This window comes from Gopherus flavomarginatus, chromosome 5, assembly GCF_025201925.1.
Source record: "Gopherus flavomarginatus isolate rGopFla2 chromosome 5, rGopFla2.mat.asm, whole genome shotgun sequence".
In the NCBI taxonomy this organism is placed as follows: Eukaryota; Metazoa; Chordata; order Testudines; family Testudinidae; genus Gopherus; species Gopherus flavomarginatus.
The window spans coordinates 110,659,089-110,679,944 of NC_066621.1; the positions used below are offsets into that span (position 1 = coordinate 110,659,089).

General features: G+C 40.9%; 1 protein-coding gene across 5 annotated transcripts in view; it reads left to right on the forward strand.

Annotated features, from left to right (window-relative positions):
- The window catches only part of NUBPL (NUBP iron-sulfur cluster assembly factor, mitochondrial), a 173,385-nt gene that overhangs the window by 105,995 nt on the left and 46,534 nt on the right, over positions 1 to 20,856 (forward strand). For 4 of the 5 annotated variants that reach the window (XM_050953940.1, XM_050953942.1, XM_050953943.1 and 1 more), the window contains one exon: positions 1,825 to 1,918. The exons of the other annotated variant lie outside the window; for it this stretch is intronic. In XM_050953940.1, the coding sequence (XP_050809897.1) occupies positions 1,825 to 1,918 (94 nt within the window). The remainder of the gene's footprint in view (positions 1 to 1,824; positions 1,919 to 20,856) is intronic. 5 annotated transcript variants of the gene reach the window in all.

Genomic DNA, 20,856 nt, shown 5'->3' on the forward strand with positions numbered 1-20,856 from the left:
GCCAAGATTGGGAGGCTTTGTCCTTTGGGGGGGATCTGTGTCCCTCTCCCCACCCCCTGTATGTGAGCTGGAATCTTTGGGGGCAGTATTCAAGCCCCTTGCCCTGCCTTGATGTGTACTAGGAAATACAAAGTTAAGGTACATGCCACTTCTGCAACTCAGTTTTAACACTACCCTCTTTGAGCAATGCCCCAACATGCCACTAACACCCATACTAGTACTCTGCCCTTACAGGACAGTGGAAACAGAGCACATGAGCATGGTAGGACACAATCTAACACCTTCTCTTTGCTCAGGCAAAACTTGAGTTTAGGTCTCCATTTTGAAGCACTTGGAGGAGAGGAAGGCGATCAGGAACAGTCAACCTGGATTCACCAAGGGCAAGCCCTGCCTGATCAACCTGATTGCTTTCTATGATGAGATAATTGGCTCTGTGGATACTGACAATACCACTGTGATATATTATCTGAACAGACCAACATGCTGTGTGAGGAGGTGATCAGGCTCTGGCAGTTTTGCAGTGGGGAAAACATGATCTCTATGGCCATTCACTTACGTGGGTTCCAGAATAACCTGGCAGAAATGTCTCCCTGAATCACAAATGGTCCCTGATGCTCAGCGTCCTGTGGTCCATCTTTACAGTTTGGGACATCCCAACAATCAACCAGGTCACAAGAGACAACAAAAAATGCTTTCTGTTTTGCTCTATAGGGGATCTCAGTCTGGGCTCGCTGACCACTGCTTTTCACCTGAGCTGAGACTTAGCACTTCAGTATGCATTATGTCTGATTTTGATCATCCCTCAGGTCATTCTCAAGCTGAAATTGGATTATGCCAAGCTCATTCGCATTGTTCCAGCATGGCTGAGACATTGCTGGTTCTCTGACCTCCTCATGTTATTGGTTCAGACTCCCATATCTCTTTCTCTTTGCCCTGACCGCCTTACTCAGCATCACAGTCCTATTTTGCTCCTTGCATCTCCAGCAAGGTTAGATGAGAAAGAGCAATGGTGTTTGAAGGCAATCTGGCAAATCTTGCTTAACAGTAGAAAAATGTTTAAGCAAACTATATGCTTACTTTGCATCATACAAAATAGCATAAAATAATCACAGCACCCCCAGATTTGGGCCCAGTATTTTTAACAGGCAGCTTTGCTGGTTGTTAGGCACCAAATCTAAACTATATAGTCTTTGTGTCTTATGAACATGCTAAATTTGTATAATTATCTCTTTTGATTTTGTTTATCCCAGTATTTCACTGCTAGTTTTTCCCTAATTAAAAGCCAGTCTTGAAAGCTCTTCATTCATGAGTAAAACCACAATAATAAACTAGGAAAAAATTTGGTAAGGCAGTTTATATAGTTTCAAGCATCTAAGAAGTTATAAACAGTGAGCAAAATTGTTTTAAAAATTAATGAAAACAATTGCTAAGGAATACTGTTACAAGAAGTAGTAGTTTGACTTGAGATTTATATAACACTTTCTTATGACCTCTGTTACATGATTCAGCATTTCTGACATAAACAACTTAGAATAATGAGATTGTTATTACATTTTGTGGGGAAAATGTCAAAGAAGATCATCCTTCATAAGAAGAGCAAAGTTATGCTCAGAGGCATAGCTTCAAGAAGCCAACAAATTTGCAAATTGTTTAAAAAATCTGTCTTGATTGCTTGCTAAAAGCAAGACTAAAAGGGATTTGTAATATCAGTCTCCTGAGGTGTGCCATTGGTGCATTTATTATACATTGTACCAAGTTTAATTTCAGGCTGTGTTTCCCAGAAGGTGCAACTCTCTTTTTAAAATGCATTTGACTCTTTTTTAGGTAGACTGGGGTCAACTGGACTACTTAGTAATTGACATGCCGCCTGGAACAGGAGACGTACAGTTATCAGTCTCACAAAATGTTCCAGTTACAGGTACACTTTTACTGTGACTCTTTCAAATATTTCAATATGTTTAATTCTTCATAGCAATAGAAACATCTTTCAGAAAATTACAGTTGAAAATACTAGAAATATATAGAAACATAATATGAAAATATTCTCTGAATGCTGATGAAAAGTACAAACAATCTTTAAAATGTCAGCAGTGACAGTTTTTTCTTTCTTTTTTTTAAGTTAACAGACTTAGAAAGATAGAGAAGTTGAACAAATCAATGTTCTGGGAAAAAGCAATTGCATTGTAAATTGATGGAGGTAGTTAATATTAGAAAATATATTCCCTGTCACTTTTCATTGTGGCATATGAATGTTAATAGAGTTTTAAAAAGTTTGTCTTGATAATTTTTTTTTTTTTTTTTTAGTTACAAGTCAAGCAATCTTCTTAATGCACAAAGCTTAATCAAGCAAACTACACCATGCTTTAACACACTAATGGATCCTCCTTTCTGTGGTGGTCTGAATTTGAATTTTAGCTGGAGATTTGAATTCATATGGCTCAACTCTATGACATACTAAGTGTCCACAAATCTCATTGACCACAATGGGAGTTAAAGATGCTGCCTTTCAAAAGGCAAAGGCATTTCCTACAGGGTCAGGCCTTGAATGAGTGGTTGTAGGTTTGTCCATCTAGTATGCTTTGCCAGAGACCACTGTCAGCAGTGAACAGAATGAATGACAGAAATTTAAAACATAAGAACATAAGAGTGGCCGTACTGAGTCAGATCAATGGTTCAGTTAGTCCAGTATTCTGTCTTCAGACAGTGGTCGGTGCCAGATGCTTCAGAGGGAATGAACAGAACAGGACAATTTATCGAGTGATCCATCTGCCATCATCCAGTCCCAGCTTCTGCCTGTCAGCGTTTTAGGGAGACCCAGGGCATGGCATGGCATTCCTTATCATCTTGGCTGTTCTCCATGAATGTATCTAAATCATTTTTTAACCCAGTTATACTTTTGGCCTTTGAACATCCACTGGTAATGAGTTCCATAGGTTGACTCTGCATTGCGTGAAGAAGTACTTGGTTATGTTTGTTTTAAACCTGCTGCCTATTAACGTCATTGGGGAACCCCTGGTTCTTCTGTTATATGAAGAGGCTTTCTGAAAGTCCAGGTATACTATATCAACTGGATCATCCTTGTCCACCTGCTTGTTGACTCCCTCAAAGAATTCTGATAGATTGGTGAAGCATGAGTTCCCTTTAGAAACATCGTGTTGACTCTTCCACAACAAATCACGTTCATCTGGTTCTGACAATTCTGTTTTTTTTAGTATAGTTTCAAGCAATTTGCCTGATATTGAAGTTAGGTTGACTGGCCTGTAATTGCCAGGATTGCCCCTGGAGCCTTTTTTAAAAAGCGGCATTAGATTAGCTATCCACCAGTCCTCTGTTACAGAGGCTTATTTCAGTGATAGATTACATACCACTGTTGCATCCAACGAAGTGGGTATTCACCCACGAAAGCTCATGCTCCAATACATCTGTTAGTCTATAAGGTGCCACAGGACTCTTTGCTGCTTTACAGATCCAGACTATCACCGCTACCCCTCTGATACCATACCATTGTTAGTATTTGGCTAAAGAAAGAGAGAGGGGAGTCTTAAATTATGTTTCCAGGAAGATACAGTAACTCTCATGTCAATGGCGATTGTTAGCTTAATTAGAGAAGTTCCTCCAATACTTTTGCGGCTATCGGGTAAATATGTTGATGTCTAAGGGAAATAATATGGTACTGCCTTGTACAGCTTCCACTCTGTTAACACCAAAGTTACAAACAGACAAGCTCATATGTGCATACATACATCCGTTTCCTTTGGCACTCCTTCCCTCCTACTTTTCTTTTTAAGCAGTAGCAAACTGAAGTAATACTAAAAGTTTTCGATGGTTATTTCACTTGTGCCTATAAAATTGTATGGTATACTTCTAAAAGCTGTGTGTTACATGGCTGTTCTTTCTAACAAACATACTTGTCAACTACTTGTCTAATTTATGTGTATTCCTTCACTGCTTGTCTCCTGTCAGCATTTCCTTTTAAAAGAAAGAAAAATGTTCATTTGTGCATCTTGAGCTGGGAATTCTCACCCTATATGGCACATCAAACCTGTTTCCCTTTTGTTTTTAAAACTATATTAGGTTTTTGAAGTAGCTGCTTTACATTTGCTAACTGAAGGCTTTTGTAGAAATATCCCAGCATGTACTAAGAAACATCTGCGGATACCACACTTTTGTAGTACCTTATATCACCACTGAATGTGGTGTGCAATCAGGATATTGTATGCTGAGCGTGCTCTGTATGCTGTATCTTTATCTGACAAGGTGTTTGAAGGAGAATGTGAGAATAAGTGAGTTATATGAAAGAAAAATTTTAAATAAATCACAAACAATTGCATTATAAAGCCTGTGGCTTTGGCTTGCTAAGAATGATCAGACGGACACAGGTTTGCCTTTGACAGTAGTATTTGTAAGACCTGAAAGCTGATTAAGAGCATAAGTTAGGGTTTGTTTACACTTGGAAATTTACCGAAATAGCTATTCCTAAATAATTATTCAAGAATATTTATTTTGGTATAAACCACCAGATGGCTTATTCTGATTCTGGAATAAGTGTTTTATTTAGGGGGAGGGATAGCTCAGTGATTTGATCATTGACCTGCTAAACCCAGGGTTGTGAGTTTAATCCTTGCAGGGGCCACTTAGGGATCTGAGGCAAAAATCAGTACTTGGTCCTGCTAGGGAAGGCAGGGGGCTGGACTCAGTGATCTTTCAGGTCCCCTTCCAGTTCTATGAGATAGGTATATCTCCATATATTATATTATTATTATTATTATTACATACTGCAAATAACTGTATTTTCATTTTTTTTATATTAAGTGCCTTCTTTAGGAAAAGTTTGATTTTTTTTAATTGAATTAATTTATTTTGAAATAGAGCACTTCTGTGTTCTGAAACAAGTATGTCCACACACAAACGTGAACTGAAATAACTAAAGATGTGAATTACAATCTGTTTAGTTATTTTGGTTCCATTTACTATGTAGACAAACCCATCCATATGTACTGGAAGCTCTATACATTTTTAACTGACAAAGTGAGGGTATTAACTCTTAACACTGGAGTTTTTTTTCTGACTGTATTTGCCTGTCATGTGAATTAAACAAGTGTAAACAAAAGTGTGCTTGACTCTTCTGTCTGTTGCAGCTGTTTTATGCCAGTATAAAGAGTTACACTAGTGTAAAAGGTTGGAGAATTAGGACCACTGTTTAAACAGAATGCAAATTATTTATCCTCTGTTAATCAGATTTCATTTCCAGAGTTTTTGTGATTCTTATAAACCTACTTGTTCTCTATATGTCCATAGAGGTTTTCCAAGAAAAGCAGAGTATGCCAAATCTTTTCTAAGATGTTAAAAAAAAAAAAAGCACAATTAAAAAAAATTAGGCTTTCTTCAAGCTTTCTAAAGAAACAGAAAAGTTGACAAATTCATTTGTTTTTCTCTCTGTCATCTTTAAAACTGGTGGTTGCTGTTGATAAGATATCCTCCTATGAATCTGAGCTTTCATAACTCCAGGTGACCCTAAATTCTGGGCTGAGTTAAGAATGGCATTTAAACTTCAACTTCAACTCTAAAATGGCAGGGCTTTATTTTAACATAGTGGGGTTTGGGGATGAGAGGGTGTTAATCACAGTATTAATTTAACTCAAGTTTATTTTTTCATTCCTAGTTTTCTCTAGTTAGGTTTGGCAGTACACAGCAGCAGTTCTCATTTGTCATTCCCAATAGTCATTTATGTAGAGAGTGTTAGTTTGAGGTTGATTCTAGCCTGATTGAAATACAGCGTAATAATAAGTTTATTGTGCTTGTGCTGAAAATGAACTAGGCAGACAAGGATTGATTGAATTTATAGTGCCTTGGGTCTTCATTGGTTAGATGATTATGGTGATTTATAGAGCTTCATCCTGTTCTCTGGAATTTCCTCACTGTTGTATGTTGTGTATAGTTTGCAGTCTGGCTAGAAAGGCTCCTTATAAGCATTATGATTAAGGCTACAATTTTTTTTCAGGGAGGTCGTGGAAATCTCTGAATCCGTGATTTCCTCTGACCTCCATGAATTCAGCCTCAGTGGCCAGGAGCTGCAGGGTCTCCCCACCGACTCTGCAGCTCCCAGCCGCTGCAAGCAGTGAGGGCCCGCCTGCAGCTCCTGCACGCCGTGGGAGATTTGGGATTGCAGAGCTTGGGCTGTGGAGTTTAGAGTACGTCTACACTATGGAATAATTCCGATTTTATATAAACCGGTTTTATAAAACAGATTGTATAAAGTCGAGTGCACGCGGCCACACTAAGCACATTAATTCGGCGGTGTGCGTCCATGGTCCGAGGCTAGTGTTGATTTCCGGAGCGTTGCTCTGTGGGTAGCTATTCCGTAGCTATCCCATAGTTCCCACAGTCTCCACCCCTTAGAATTCTGGGTTGAGAGCCCAGTGGCTGATGGGGGCAAAAATCATTGTTGCGAGTGGTTCTCGGTAAATGTCGTCAGTAATTCCTTCCTCCGGGAAAGCAACGGCAGACAATCATTTCGCGCCCTTTTTCCCTGGATTGTCCTGGCACACGCCATAGCATGGCAACCATGGAGCCCGTTCAGCTTTTTTTTTTTTTTTTTTTTTACAGTCACCGTATGTGTACTGGATGCCGCAGACAGAGGCGATACTCCAGTGCTACACAGCAGCATTCATTTGCTTTTGCATGATAGCAGAGATGGTTACCAGTCGTTCTGTACCGTCTGCTGCCAGGGTAATTTGGCAATGAGATGACGGATATCTGTCCTTCTGTGCTATCTGCTGCTATCATGAGTGCCCCTGGCTGAGGTCGGCCCGGGGCGCAGAAGCAAAACTGGGAATGACTCCCCGAGTCAATCCCTTCTTTATGGTTTCTAAAAATAGAGTCAGTCCTGCCTAGAATTTGGGGCAAGTGTACTAGAGAAGCAGTGTTTCAGAGAGTACAGCTGCTCCGTGTCAGATCCCGCAGAAATGATGAGCTACATGCCATTCACGGGGGGTGCCCCTGCAACAACCCCACCCGTTGCTTCCCTCCTCCCCCAACCTTCCTGAGCTGCCGTGGCAGTGTCCCCCCATTTGTGTCATGACGTTATAAAGAATGCAGGAATAAGAAACAGTGACTTGTTAGTGAGATAAAATGAGGGGGAGGCAGCCTCCCCGTGCTATGACAGTCCAGGCAGGACATTAAGCAGTGCGGGGGAGAGGAGCCCAGCATCCCGCTGCTATGATAGTCCACGCAGGACAGAATCTTTTCTTTACACCAGAAAGGAAGGGGGCTGATGGAGCTCAGCCCCCCGTGGCTATGATGAAGACGGTTACCAGCCGTTCTGTACCATCTACTGGGAATGACCAGGAATCATTCCTACTTTTACCCAGGCGCCCCTGAGGCCAGCCAGGGGTATTCAGCAGTTATCAAGCGTGTACCGTCTGTCACCAGGGAGGGGAGAGGAGCGGACACTGCTCTTCACTGCTGCAGCATCGCGTCTACCAGCAGCATTCAGTAGATATAGGGTGACATTGAAAAAAGTCAAGAAACGATTTCTTTCCCTTTTCTTTCACATGGGGGGGAGGGAGTAAATTGACGAGCTATTCCCTGAACCACGCTGGACAATGTGTTTGACCCTACAGGCGTTGGGAGCTCAGCCAAGAATGCAAATACTTTTCGGAGACTGCTGTGGACTGTGGGATAGCTGGAGTCCTCAGTACCCCCTCCCTCCCTCCATGAGTGTCTGTTTGAGTCTCTGGCTTCCCGTTACGCTTGTCACACAGCACTGTGTAGTCTAGAGATTTTTTTTTCAAACGCTTTGGCATTTCATCTTCTGTAACGGAGCTCTGATAGAACATATTTGTTTCCCCATACAGCGATCAGATTCAGTATCTCCCGTACGGTCCATGCTGGAGTTCTTTTTGGATTTGGGACTGCATTGCCACCCGTGCTGATCAGAGCTCCACACTGGGCAAACAGGAAATGAAAATCAAAATTTCGCGGGGCTTTTCCTGTTTACCTGGCCACTGCAGCCGAGCTGAGATCGCTGTCCAGAGTGGTCACAGTGGTGCACTGTGGAATACCGCCCAGAGGCCAATACCGTCGATTTGCAGCCACACTAACCCTAATCCGATATGGTAATACCAATTTTAGCACTACTCCTCTCGTTGGGGAGGAGTACAGAAACCGATTTAAAGAGCCCTTTATATCGATATAAAGGGCCTCGTAGTGTGGACGGGTACAGCGTTAAATCGGTTTAACACTGCTAAAATCAGTTTAAACGCGTAGTGTAGACCAGGCCTTAAAAACAACAGTGCAGATGTTCCTGCTCAGTCTACTCTTCTTTTGTTTGTTTAGTGCTGCTACACCAGCCATGTGAGCCCAAATCAGTTGACCTGGGCTCTAAGACTCAATGCCAAGTTTTTCTTTTCAGTGTAGACATACCCAGTATCACATGGTTCTAGGTGAATTCTAGCAGAGTTGCATACAATATTCTGCTGCACTCTTCTGTGTGCCATCTTATTCTTAGCTGATTGCTCTCTTTCAGTTTTTACAGAAGGAATCTGTTGTTGCTCCATCATCAGTTACTTCTCTGATTTTCTTGTACTTTGTGTTTCTCTTGAGGGTAACATGGATTGTGATAGTGCTAGTGGTATAAATCCTTTCTCTCAAGGTCGCTATACAGTTTTTTGCATTTAGATGTATAGTCTCAAGTGTGGTGTGCATGAAGTTTATATTTGGCTTGATTTGCAGGTGTGCACATTTGAGATGTAGTGTTTGCATTACATGTTCTGCATTCTGTCTGACTGTGGCTTTCTTATAACAGGCAATGTATGGAAACTTTCTTTCTTTCTTTCTTGAAGGAAACTTGTAGTGGAGGGACTTCACTACATGAAACCTATGCCAGTCATGTGCACATGTTCCCACAATCAGAAAAAAAAACTGTACTGGCAAAGGTGGTTGTTTTTAGGGTTGCTTAGATGAGAAATGAAAAGATGATGGGTTACAACATTTTGGTTGTAGGGTAGGAATTGACACTTCTAAAAAAAATCTGAAAGAATGTTTTAAACGTAACATCATATACAGATGATTCCCTCAGTGAAAGAGGAGGTAGTTGGAGCAATACCCAAATGACAGGTAAGAAACAAAACAATGAAATACATTTTTAAACTCTGACTCATTTGTGATATTAGCAAAAAAAATCATCCTCTCATTCTTTTGATTGGAGGGAGCAAATGGTGGCAGTTGTGTGTGTCTACAGCTGTTTATTTAAAGGGGTGCTGGGTAGGAAACAACTGTTGGTTTTTTCACTCTGATCCACATTCCAGTCAAGATACAAGTTATTTAGCATGATTTTACTATCTGTAATTCCTCAACAAAACTATTAAACAAAGTGTGGCAAGATAAAATGGATGTATTTTCTTGTTTGGCAAGAACTCCTTTTTTCCACCACTGATCTGCCTTCCAATAAGGAATTTTATTGTAGTTCTCTCGGTCAGATTAGAGTGGAAACCATTGATTACATTCATGTTTGTTTTCCTTCAGACTTGTTCATTGTTCTCCCATTTCATTTTCAATTTATGGAGGTGCAGAGGTGTCTGCCTTGCCATCTATATTGAATGCACATGTTTGAGTAGCCTGCTGGTTTCCTAACACTTCTCTGTTCTTGGGATGCTAGAAAATTTTGTTTTCAGTATCAAATTGGCAGCCATTTGGCATAAACTAATGAAGTGGAGGGGATAAGGTGAATCTTTCATCTATTGTATGTGAGACTGGACTACAACATATAAATTTATATTGTATAAAAAAATCTGAAATCCAGAATAAATTGGATATAGAAGAATAAATAAAAAATAACTAGTTTCAGCCTCCATAATAAAAACACATTTGATTATAGCCAAGAGATATATTTATCTATCCCTCTGTTTAGGAAGATTATCTAACCATCGGGCAGTGAAGGCTACATGGACAGTAGGAATTGGATCTCTTAGAGAAGGAAGGACCTAGGGCCTTATAAATACAAACCTTTCTTCTTCCTAGGCAGTCTGAATTATCAAGCTTGATTTTAAACTACATGAAAAATTGCCTATTTTTCGTCCCTTTATTTAAATGAAAGTGGAATTAGTTTTAGTGAAATGTGACAGATTGATGGCATTCGAGACTGACAGTCTCTATTCTCTGACAAAACAGACACAGGATAGATAGAACCAATGTCATTCCACCCTCTACTCTGTAGACTTTGGAGTGGATCAACTATAGCTTACAAATTATAATAATTAATAGAAACAAGAAGTATAAATTAGTAAAAGGTTTTATTAGCCATAATATCATGCATTGGCAAGGTAATAAATTTACTCAAATTCACGTCTCTGTTCCAGACTAGAGCTATTGGCCTCACACAGTTTCACAGAGTAAACAGAGGAGAGAATATGTGGCTTCCAGAGTAGTTCCTCGCCATATGTCGTCGTGCTCCTGCCCATGAAGAAAAAGTCACAGATGTGCAAACAACCCTCTCACTCTGCCCAGAAATTAACATATAAAAGCAAGTCATAAAACTGGAGAATTTCAAATCGGATTTGAAATACAATTGCAGTTGATGTTTCTAGGATGTTGTTGCATACCTTAGGGGAGAAGAATGCATGATTTTTCAAGTTCTGTGTCCCTTTGAACCAACTGAAATGGCAAGCTTCTTGGTAGGATTTCTGTTCATTGGTGCATTTGGAAGAGGAATGACCAAAACCCTTTGTAGAAATCTGTCTCTATAAGAACTCACCAAACAGGAGCAAATCACATTTGTTCATACAGTTTAAGTTCAAAGGTGTTTTTGAACTTTCCCACTAGTGTAACCACTGGATCTCTCTTACACTTATGCAAATCCAGTTTGGAGTGCATCCAATCAAATACTGTCATTTTCACATTTTAGTCTATTCCTTACACTTCATTCTATCTTCCAGTCTTTCTTACTGACGAGAGTCGGAAAGGCAGCCTTTTCTGGCAGCTTTTTGTGGGCACTTTTGTAGAAGTTAGTTGGTGTTTTTTTTGTTTTTGTTTTTGTTTTTTTTGAAAGTCAGGTTTATTGTGTGAGATTCTTGCGTGTTAATTCAGACATCCACATTGATTTATGTCAGATCATGCTGTCCCATACATGCATTCCAGTTTCTGTATAATTGCACTAAAGAAAATCCTTATAGGTTTAGGTCAATTTAAATAGCGAACATATCTATAATCCTGTGTGACTATATAACTTTTTTTTGTTTTATTCATCAAGATATAATTCATATACTAATTTTTTTTTGTTGTCAGATGTAGCGCAGCTGGTGGTTGAAGAATTCAGATAATTATCCAGGGTTATCTAATTTGTGGACACACTTAGTATTTCAGTGTGAGTCTTCCATCCACAGCAGACATTATAAATATAATTTATAGCTCCAAATATAGTACAGGTTAATGCATGAATGGCTCAGAACTTTTTCAGTATAGATTTAAATGTTAATATCTCTTTGATAGTGTACGCAGACTAATTTAACACATATTTCAGGGACTGGTTGAAGTGATTATATATTCAGTCAGACTTCTATGAACTTTTTTAGTCCTGGAAAATAGTATCTAAGTATTGGAAAAAACAGCACAATATACTGTATTTACTATCCGAGGTTCTCTCTGGGCTTTGCCAACAAAGGCATAAATATGTGATAAGTACTAGATCAGCTATGATGACTACATTTGTAGACCAAGTATTATGAATAGGAAGATAAAACATGAGGTTGGTCTGACAGTTACAAAAGGTGAGAGACACCCATATGATTAATGGTACTGTATCCTCTTCTCTAGTTATTTTCTCAGAGGGTGACAAAATAAATGATTTAAAACATACTGAGTATGGAATGGTATTTGGCGGTAACTAAAGCTGAATCTTAGTGCTGTGTCTTCTTTTACAAATAAAACATATGCTCTTCTGTGGAAATTAGACCTCCTTCACCACATTTTCATCCCTTGGCTTGAAAGCCTGCCAGAAGTGGGGCTTTTTTTAAAAAGGATGATTGTCCATCAAAGGAAACATTCAGATTTTGATTTAATCTGTATATAATCAGGCAAGTGAGCATTCAAGGCTGTATGATTGGTGGAGTGTGACAGGGCAGAAAGAGGCAACAGCTGATAACTCGGTAAAGGGAGAAGTATGCAGAGCATCCGAGGCAGTGACTGTTTTGATTTAGATAATAAAAAGGATGCTTGTGCAAAGGTTCTGGGTGCCCTAACACTTAATTAATATCACAACATAATCCCCACAGTATAAAAATGGTCATTCAGACAGGAACTCAGCCAGTTAGTCTTCTACAAAAAAAAGCTCCTTTCTTCCACATTATCATTTCAGAAACATACTCTCAGCCATCTCAAAAAATCCTGCCAAACAGATGTCTTTTTTTTGTTTGCCCATAATGTCACCAAATTTGGACTATTTTGGACCAAGGGCGAGCAAGTTCCAGAGTCTAGGAGACCTCACAGTAAATGCCCTGCTAGCAGCCCCCTTTCCTTTAAAAAGAAGGGATCCACCTTGAGAGCCTCTGCGGATTGTTGCTGTGGCAGAATGGAACGGGGGAGTGGCAGTCTCTCAAGCAGGCAGTTCTGAGGCTGTTAAGGGCTTTGAAACCAGTAGGCAACTAGCATGGATCCCACAATACTGTTGTCCTATGCTCCCAGCATGTTGTCCCCATTCAGTGAGCAAGCTGCTGTATTCTACATCAGCTTCAGCCTCTGAATGTATTGAGACTTTGTGCCATGCAGAGGGCATTGCAGTAGTCTGATTTTGAAGTAACAAGGCCTCGGGCAATGTTGTCAAGATCTGCATCCGAAAGGAAAGTGGACTGGTTACTGCTGAAAAATTATCATCCAGCAGCAGCTTGGGGTGTAGAACTGCTCCTAATTTGTAAACCCTGGTAACTAATGGTGAATACACCCCCTCAATTAAAGGGACTGCTGTTGTGCCCCATTTCCTCTTACTGCTTTCCCCAGCCCACCACCTTCACCTCAATCTGTTGTGTGTTGAGCTTCAGACAACTCACTGTCCTCCATGACCCAATCTTAACTAGATATTGGCTGAGGTGTGGAACTGCAGTCAGAATTGGATGAGATGGAGACCTACACCTGGGTGCCATCAGCATACTGCAAACACTGCTTCCTATGCCTCCTTCGACAGTTCCATAGATATGTTGAACAGGAGGGTTGACAGAATTGTACCCTGTGGCACCAGACATCTAAGAGCTCTTCAGGAATAGGAGCAAATGATAGCTATTATCCACTGAGATCTCTCCAAGAGAAAAGAATGAAGATACTGAAGGGAAGCCCTGTTCATTCCCACCTGGCTCCTCAGGTGAGTTAACAACACTTCATGATCAATAGCATCAAAGGCATCTTGTAGACCTAATAGTATCGGCATGAACACCTAATCTTCATCCACCACCAGTCGATGCAGTCCCTGTGCCCTGGCCAGGTCTGTACCCAGCCTGACAAGAGTCAAGGAGATCAAAGGAATCTAGGTACTGTGAGAATTCTCATTACAGACTTCTCTCTCCACAGTCTTACCCAAAAAGGGAATATGTGATACTGGCCAAGAATTAACTAGAGTGTCAACGTCAAACAATGACTTTTTGGGCAAAGTCAAAACTAATAATGAAACACTGGTGCTTCCTTCAAAGCAACAGGCAGACTGCCCTCCAGCGGAAGTATCAACAGTCTCCACAAGTCAAGGACCAGGAACTTTTCCACTAGCCTTCAGAAAACAGGAAGAACATAGATCCAAAGTACAGGTTGTGGGACTGAGTTTTCTCCACACCTCCAGTACCTCAGTGAGCATCACCAGCTACTCTAGCACAGAAAATAAGGCCCTTGGTTCCTTGCAGACTTTGCTCTGTCACCACAGAAGCAGACAGCTCATCCCTAATCTGATCAAATTTATTTGAAAAATAACAAGACATTTCATCACAATGGGAGCAGCTCAAAGCAGTTACAGAGTGGAGGCAGTACAGATTCCCCAGTCCATCTACAATCTGGAAATCTTGTCTAAAAGCATCTTGTTATTTTAGTGGAAAAGGGGGATTCAAAGCTGGAGGAATGTGTGAGACATGGTCAGATCAAGCTGTTTGTCATTGCACAGAGGTCTGCATGTGACTCTGTAATGGGGGCACTGTCCTCTTGGGCACCTCCTGCTGATGAATGCAGTACTGCAGGCCTTTCACATGCTTGGCACCCCTTATAGATTGTTGAGGTCACTTGGCAGGTCTTCAGTGTCCCAGTCACACAGTCAAAATGAACCCTTTCTGGGGTAGCAAAAGAGTTTTTATTAGGGCCTTCAGTCCTTTAAGTTATATCCTTCACTCAGGTTTCCCAGTAAACCTTGTCCCCGTCTTGGGGTTTATATCACTTTGCTGGTTGGGAGAAACCTGAGTAGTGGGTTGGGATCCTGTAAACAGTAGCAGCGTACTGCTTACTGCAATCTTCTGCTGTTATTTCCTTGACCTCTTCCCACCTGGTCCCTTTACTTAGGTCCTCTCTCAGCTTAGGTAAATGCAGCCAGAACCAAACTGTGGTTATCCCTTGAGCTCCTATGGCCAAAGAAGAGCTCTGTGCTTTGCCCCTCTTGTCCCAACTGGAAACTGACCTGCTAAGGCCCTGCATCTCCTTTTATCTGAGCCTGGTGGGCTCTCTCTGGCTGCTTCCATGAACCTCTCCAGCCTGTCCTTTCCTGGGGAAGGGTGTAGTAGGACTGTGGGGCCTCCAGCTGGGGGCCGCAAAGGCCTGGTACAGCCCATCACAGACTCCTTCGAAGAACACCATGTCACTCTTTTTATCTTCAGAAGGAGATGCTACAGAGATACCTTGCATCTCATTGTCCAAAGCACTACATTTACAGCACTCCTGAGCAGATAATTACCATTACTCATGTTCCTTTATCATAGTAGGTAGTGTTTCTAGGTTGCCAAGAATTTGGCTGTACACAAGGCCCATCCCATAACCTCTTGTGACCTGAATTCCTCCCGATAAATTCTGAGTAGTTCCAATGTATGCAGGTGATAGTTTTTTATAAAAAATTGGAATAGTTCATTCAATGCTTTTAACTTCCTGTGTTAGATTAGCTCCCTAGTCAGATGTCAGTGTTAATGTGATATGCAGTTTGATCACTGTTAATATACATCTGGGGTTGAATGAAATGCAAATGTCACTGACACGCTACTCTTAGTTCATTTTATGCATATTAAATATTAAAATTATAGTAGAAAAGTTTGTGTTAGCACAACCCACATCAGTGGTTTGTCAACCAATATATTGCCAAAGTACTTACGTAAAAACAAGTAGATTAGTCACTTAAATTTATCCAGGCTGAACTTGGAAGTCTGTAGTATACTCAGCGCACAGAAATTATTCTTCTGCACAGAAATGTACACATAAAATATGAAGAATATTTCAGGACATGCTGTGATAGCATTATGATCTGTGCAACTTCTTGTTTGTGCAATTAATCAACCTTATGTATGGTTCACTCTGAAAGGTGACTATGTAAAAATTGCACATTTTTCTTCAAGAGACCTGCTGCATATATGAATTCAGTCATATTTGATTACTTTAGTGATCAAAATAATGTTTTACTTTTGTTGGCTGCTATTAACCCTGCAGAGCCAACACAGCAAAGAACTAGAGAGCTGGATTATTTCTTGTGCATCAGTAGAGCTGTTCACTTAAGTTATACCTATATGACAATTTTGAAGGGAGTGGAGTAGCCCATGTATCACTTAGAGCAGTGGCGGCAGTGGAGCATCTGCCGAAATGCCGCCAAATTTCTGTGGCATTTCGGCGGTGATGCCTCTCGGTGACGCCGCTTGCTGCTGACAAGCAACGTCATCGAGAGGCATCGCCGCAGAAATTCGGCAGCATTTTGGCAGATGCTCGACCACCGGCCAGGACATGGGTGCATTTAGATGCCCCCGCGGGTGCCAACTTAGAGCCTAAATTGGCCTGTAGAAGTTCTATTACTAGTGGTTATGTATTAAAAAAAAAAAAAAAAAAAACCCAGCTGAAGTCTCAGATCCCAGGGTGTGTTTGCTGTGCTGACAGTTTAAACAAAACAAAACCAAACCTTGCAAAAAGACCATGTTTAATATGAAGGTAGAGACACAATTTCCTAAAATGACATTTTTAAAGAAACAAGATGGGTGAGGTAATATCTTTTATTGGGCCAACTTCTGTTGGTGAGAGAGACAAGCTTTCAAATTACACGGAGCTCTTCTTCAGGATTTAGAGCATCACTTTTGAGGGTTAGACTTAACGTTCCATTGGTTCGTAGTTTATAAAGGGTTAAATGATTGATTGATATTATACTAAATTGTTATATATTCTTATAGAGTCCAGTGAGTCAGTAGATAGGTTATATCCATGGCTTATAACATATGCAACACATACTACTCGCATCTATAACATGCTTACAGCATCTATTAATCATTTCTTAACCTTCTATAAACTTTTATAAATGGAACCTTAATACAAACTGTTACCCTTCTAAGAGTAGAACTGCACTTATACTGTAATAATCAGCTATGTTCAGCTAAACTCTCTGAAATTCAGTTATTGAAAATGGTTCAGATTCTCCTTGAATAAAAAGAAAATAAATATTAAATACTTTATTTTTACTGCATGCACTGTTGATATGCAGTACTTGCTGGAGACTTCATTGAATTTACATTTTGATGCAAGAAGCTTAAATTAGGAGAAGGTCTGTCTCATTTTAATATGGAAGAGAGTGGGACAGAAATATTGAGGACATTGTTAAGTAGTTTGAGCCATAGGGAATCATTTTAGCACCAGATGAGAAAACTCACCAAATTATCATAATTTATATAGATTTTTGGGGGAAAAAAACCTAAAAAACCTGTTCTTTTCTCTGAGCCACTGTTTCCAAATTATGCAAGATTTTTGTGCTGTTACTATATCTGTATGGTCAGTAGAGGGAGCACAAGTTCTCATTCCCTTCCCAAAGGTGTACTGTCCTCGGTGATGATGCCAATAGAGGTAAATAAACTAAACAGATTCATATTGCTTTCTGCTCTGAAAAAACAAGAACAACTCAGTGCTCACAAATGGAAAAGAACAAAACTAGTTGGGAAAGAAATGTTACTGTCAGTGGCCCAGATCATCTTTTCCGAAGGGTAAAGCGGACGTGGAGGAGGAAATTTCACTTGCCCACCCTCTCAACCTTAACCTATTTGTAGCATAAGATCTCCTCCTATGGAATAGGCCATTTGGATTGAACCCAAACCTGTGTTGATCGTGGGAATATATGGACAGGTAGGGCTTTCCATGTAGGGACCCTGTGCTCCCACACCAGCTCTGGCACCATACTTGACCTAAAATCTGACAGTGTAGCTACATTGGCACTGCGGTATCAGAAGCTCCCTGACTGCAGCTCCCATCAAGACTCCTTTGGTCAAAGTTCTGCAGAAAAGACAATATACCCCTGAGCTGCAATATCTTCCTAGGTAGATTGTGTGGGACTACAGGAATAATAATCTGTTACTTCCCAATCTCCACCTCTTCCTCCCTTGAACCCACAGAGGAATTAGTAATGGGCCCGGACCAGGTAGGGAAATAGTGTTGCAGAGGAGAGGGAACACTCACGGCTAATATTTTAGGAAAGTAGTGTAGGCAATAGAGAGCAAACAAAAATGTAATGTTAGAAATAAATACTTAATACTTCTATACAGTAACTCCTCTCTTAAAGTCATCCCAGTTAACATTGTTTCGTTACGTTGTTACATTGCTGATCAGTTAGGGAACATGGTTACACAATGCTCCCTTATAACGTTGTTTGCGAACCGCCTGCTTTGTCCACTGCTTGCAGAAAGAGCAGCCTGTTGGAGCTAGCTAGTGGGGGCTTGGAATCAAGGTGAACCGGCAGCCCCACTATCAGCTCCCCGCTCCCCTAAGTTCTCTGTGTAGGAGCTACCCAGCAGGCTATCAATTGCTGGCAGTTCAGCTGTCCCTCCTCCCACTGCCATGTGCTGCTCGTGCCCTCTGCCTTGGAGCTGCTCCTGGGAGCCTCCTGCTTGCTGTGCAGGGGGAGAGGAAGAGAGGTGCTAATGTCAGGGTGTCCCCCTCCGCCCTGCTCCTGCCCCTTGGTTACTCCATTTCTATGGGGCGGGGGCGCTGACACAACCGGGCTCAGGCTCAGGATGGAGAGAGCGTGCTGACAGCAGCTCCTGTCTCAACTTGCTGATCTACTTAAAAAGGCAATGTACTTAGAGTGGGTTCAGCATACTTAAAGGGGCAGTGCGGCTCTCTCTCTCACACACAGAGTGTGTGTCTCTGTCTCTTTCTGCCATGCTATCTCCCCTTCCTCCATTTGTGCTGCCTTGTAGAGTGTGAGGCTACATTAACAACAGTGTGTTAACCATTGAGGGCTCAGCTGTTCTAGTTCATCATTTAGCAGTAAGGCATCCCTGGGAAATATCCACCCTTTAACTTCACAAACGCAATCAAGCTTCACAATCATTATTGCTGTGTACAGTATTAAATTGTTTGTTCAAAACGTATACTGTGTGTGTGTGTGAGTGAATATATATATATATTAAAATAGTCTTTTGTCTGGTAAAAAAAATATTTCCCTGGAACCTAAGCACCCCATTTACATTAATTCTTATGGGGAAATTGGATTAGCTTAACATTATTTCACTTAAAGTCGCATTTTTCAGGAACATAACTGCAGCGTTAAGCAAGGAGTTACTGTATTTTGGTCTAAGCATGACAAGTGAATAGCAATTTCTGTGATTTGATGTGAACAAAGAAATTTTGAAGTACATAACTACTTGAGAGTCACATCACTCTAAAATATAGCCCTGGAGTGCCAAGTCAGATTGTTGCTATTGGCAATACTTTGTTTACTCCTCTTACTAATTTTAGGCAAAAAGGTGCAATGGGAAAAATATATAAATTGTATTTGATAACTTCCCATTCATGGGTGCAGGATCTTTGCCTTAACACACGTGTTAACTAGCGTGTTAGAAATGGGACTTAGCTATATTTAACAGATCATTTCTAGGGTTTCCTTGCCCCCCTCAGCTGGACTTCTTCACTTTCTTTGCATTCATTAATTGGAATTGTTGGCTGAATACTCCATTAAAATGTTCTCACCATGATTCCTTTTGTTTTGTTTACAGTCTTCCATCTTTTGCTTTTACTTGTCACTGTGACTCTGTGAAACCATAATGTCAATTGCTTACACACCAGAAACAGTTTCTTAGAGTCAGCTCTTTCTGATGCTTCTTCACCTTCTCCTGCTTTTTTATCCAGCTGTTTTCTCTCATTTTTGACAAAACTTTTGTCTCTCTAGATCAGAGGTAGGCAACCTATTGCACGCATGCTAAAGGCAGCATGCGAGCTGATTTTCAGTGGCACTGACACTGCCCGGGTCCTGGCCACCGGTCCGGGGGGCTCTGCATTTTAATTTAATTTTAAATGAAGCTTCTTAAACATTTAAAAACCTTATTTACTTTACATACAACAATAGTTTAGCTATATATTATAGACTTATAGAAAGAGACCTTCTAAAAACGTATTACTGGCACACGAAATGTTAAATTAGAGTGAATAAATGAAGACTCGGCACAACTCTTATGAAAGGTTGCTGACCCCTGCTCTAGATACTGCCATTGCATTGTTGGTTGTTTTTCTTATTGTGTCACCTACACTTGCCTCTTTTTTAAGGCTTTTCTTTCCTCCATCAGTTTCTATGTGTGTAGCTGTATCCACCCTTCTTTTCTTGATTCTCTTGATCCAAGTGATTTGGGGTGGCTTCCAGCAAATACCTCTAAAGCAAGCCTATTGTTCCTCTATATCATTCAACACTGGAGGATAATTAATTTATCATGATTTGTAACAAAACATGCTCTTATAATTTGAGTCAACTAATTCCCATTCCACTAGAGTTGGTGTTGTCAAGGATTATTCAACTCCCTCCACGTGAATGTCATCTTGCCTGCTTGAGTAGGGTACTGAATACGGTCTGAGCCCACGTCCAGACTAACCCGCTGTATCGGCAGGTTAAAATCGATTGCTCGGGGATCGATATATCGCTTCTAGTCTGGACGCGATGTATCGATCCCCGAGCGCGCTTACATCGATTCCGGAACTCCATCAACCCGAACGGAGTTCCGGAATCGACACGGAGAGCCGCGGATATCGATCCCGTGCCGTCTGGATGGGTGAGTAACTCGATCTTAGAAATTCGACTTCAGCTACGTTATTCACTTAGCTGAAGTTGCGTATCTAAGATCGATCTTCCTCCCCTAGTCTGGACGTGGCCTGAATGGAGTCTTCCCCATCCAGTCCAATTTTAAAAGCAGAAAATCGAGAAAGCAATTAAGCAGCTGAAATATGGAAAACAACAATACACCCTGCAATGGGAGTATGCAGAAAAAGTTAGAAGTAAAGATGTTGTATCTGAAAGATGAAAGAATAGCTTGACAAAAAAAAAAAAAAAAGTGAGAAAAGCCAAAGAAGCATAAATGAGAGGCAACTCCAAGAAATTGTTCCCGGTGTGTAAGCAGTTATCATCATGCTTCCAAAGTCACAGTTGTCTCTGTCACAGTTCAGGGCAGTTGCACCTGTATTTCCCCTCCATGGTCTGGCAAGGACACTCACTCTCAGACTTCCAGTTCTCCAGCCATCACCTTTGTTGGGCGGAGACCCACATCTCTCTCCCTGCTTACTGAGATTTTTTCCAGGCTGCTCAGTTCCCTGCCTACACCATGTTATTCCCCAGCAAGGAAGGACTCACTAAACATAATGGCTCTGTGCTTTGCTTACTCTTTAAAGGCTACAAATAGTGTAATT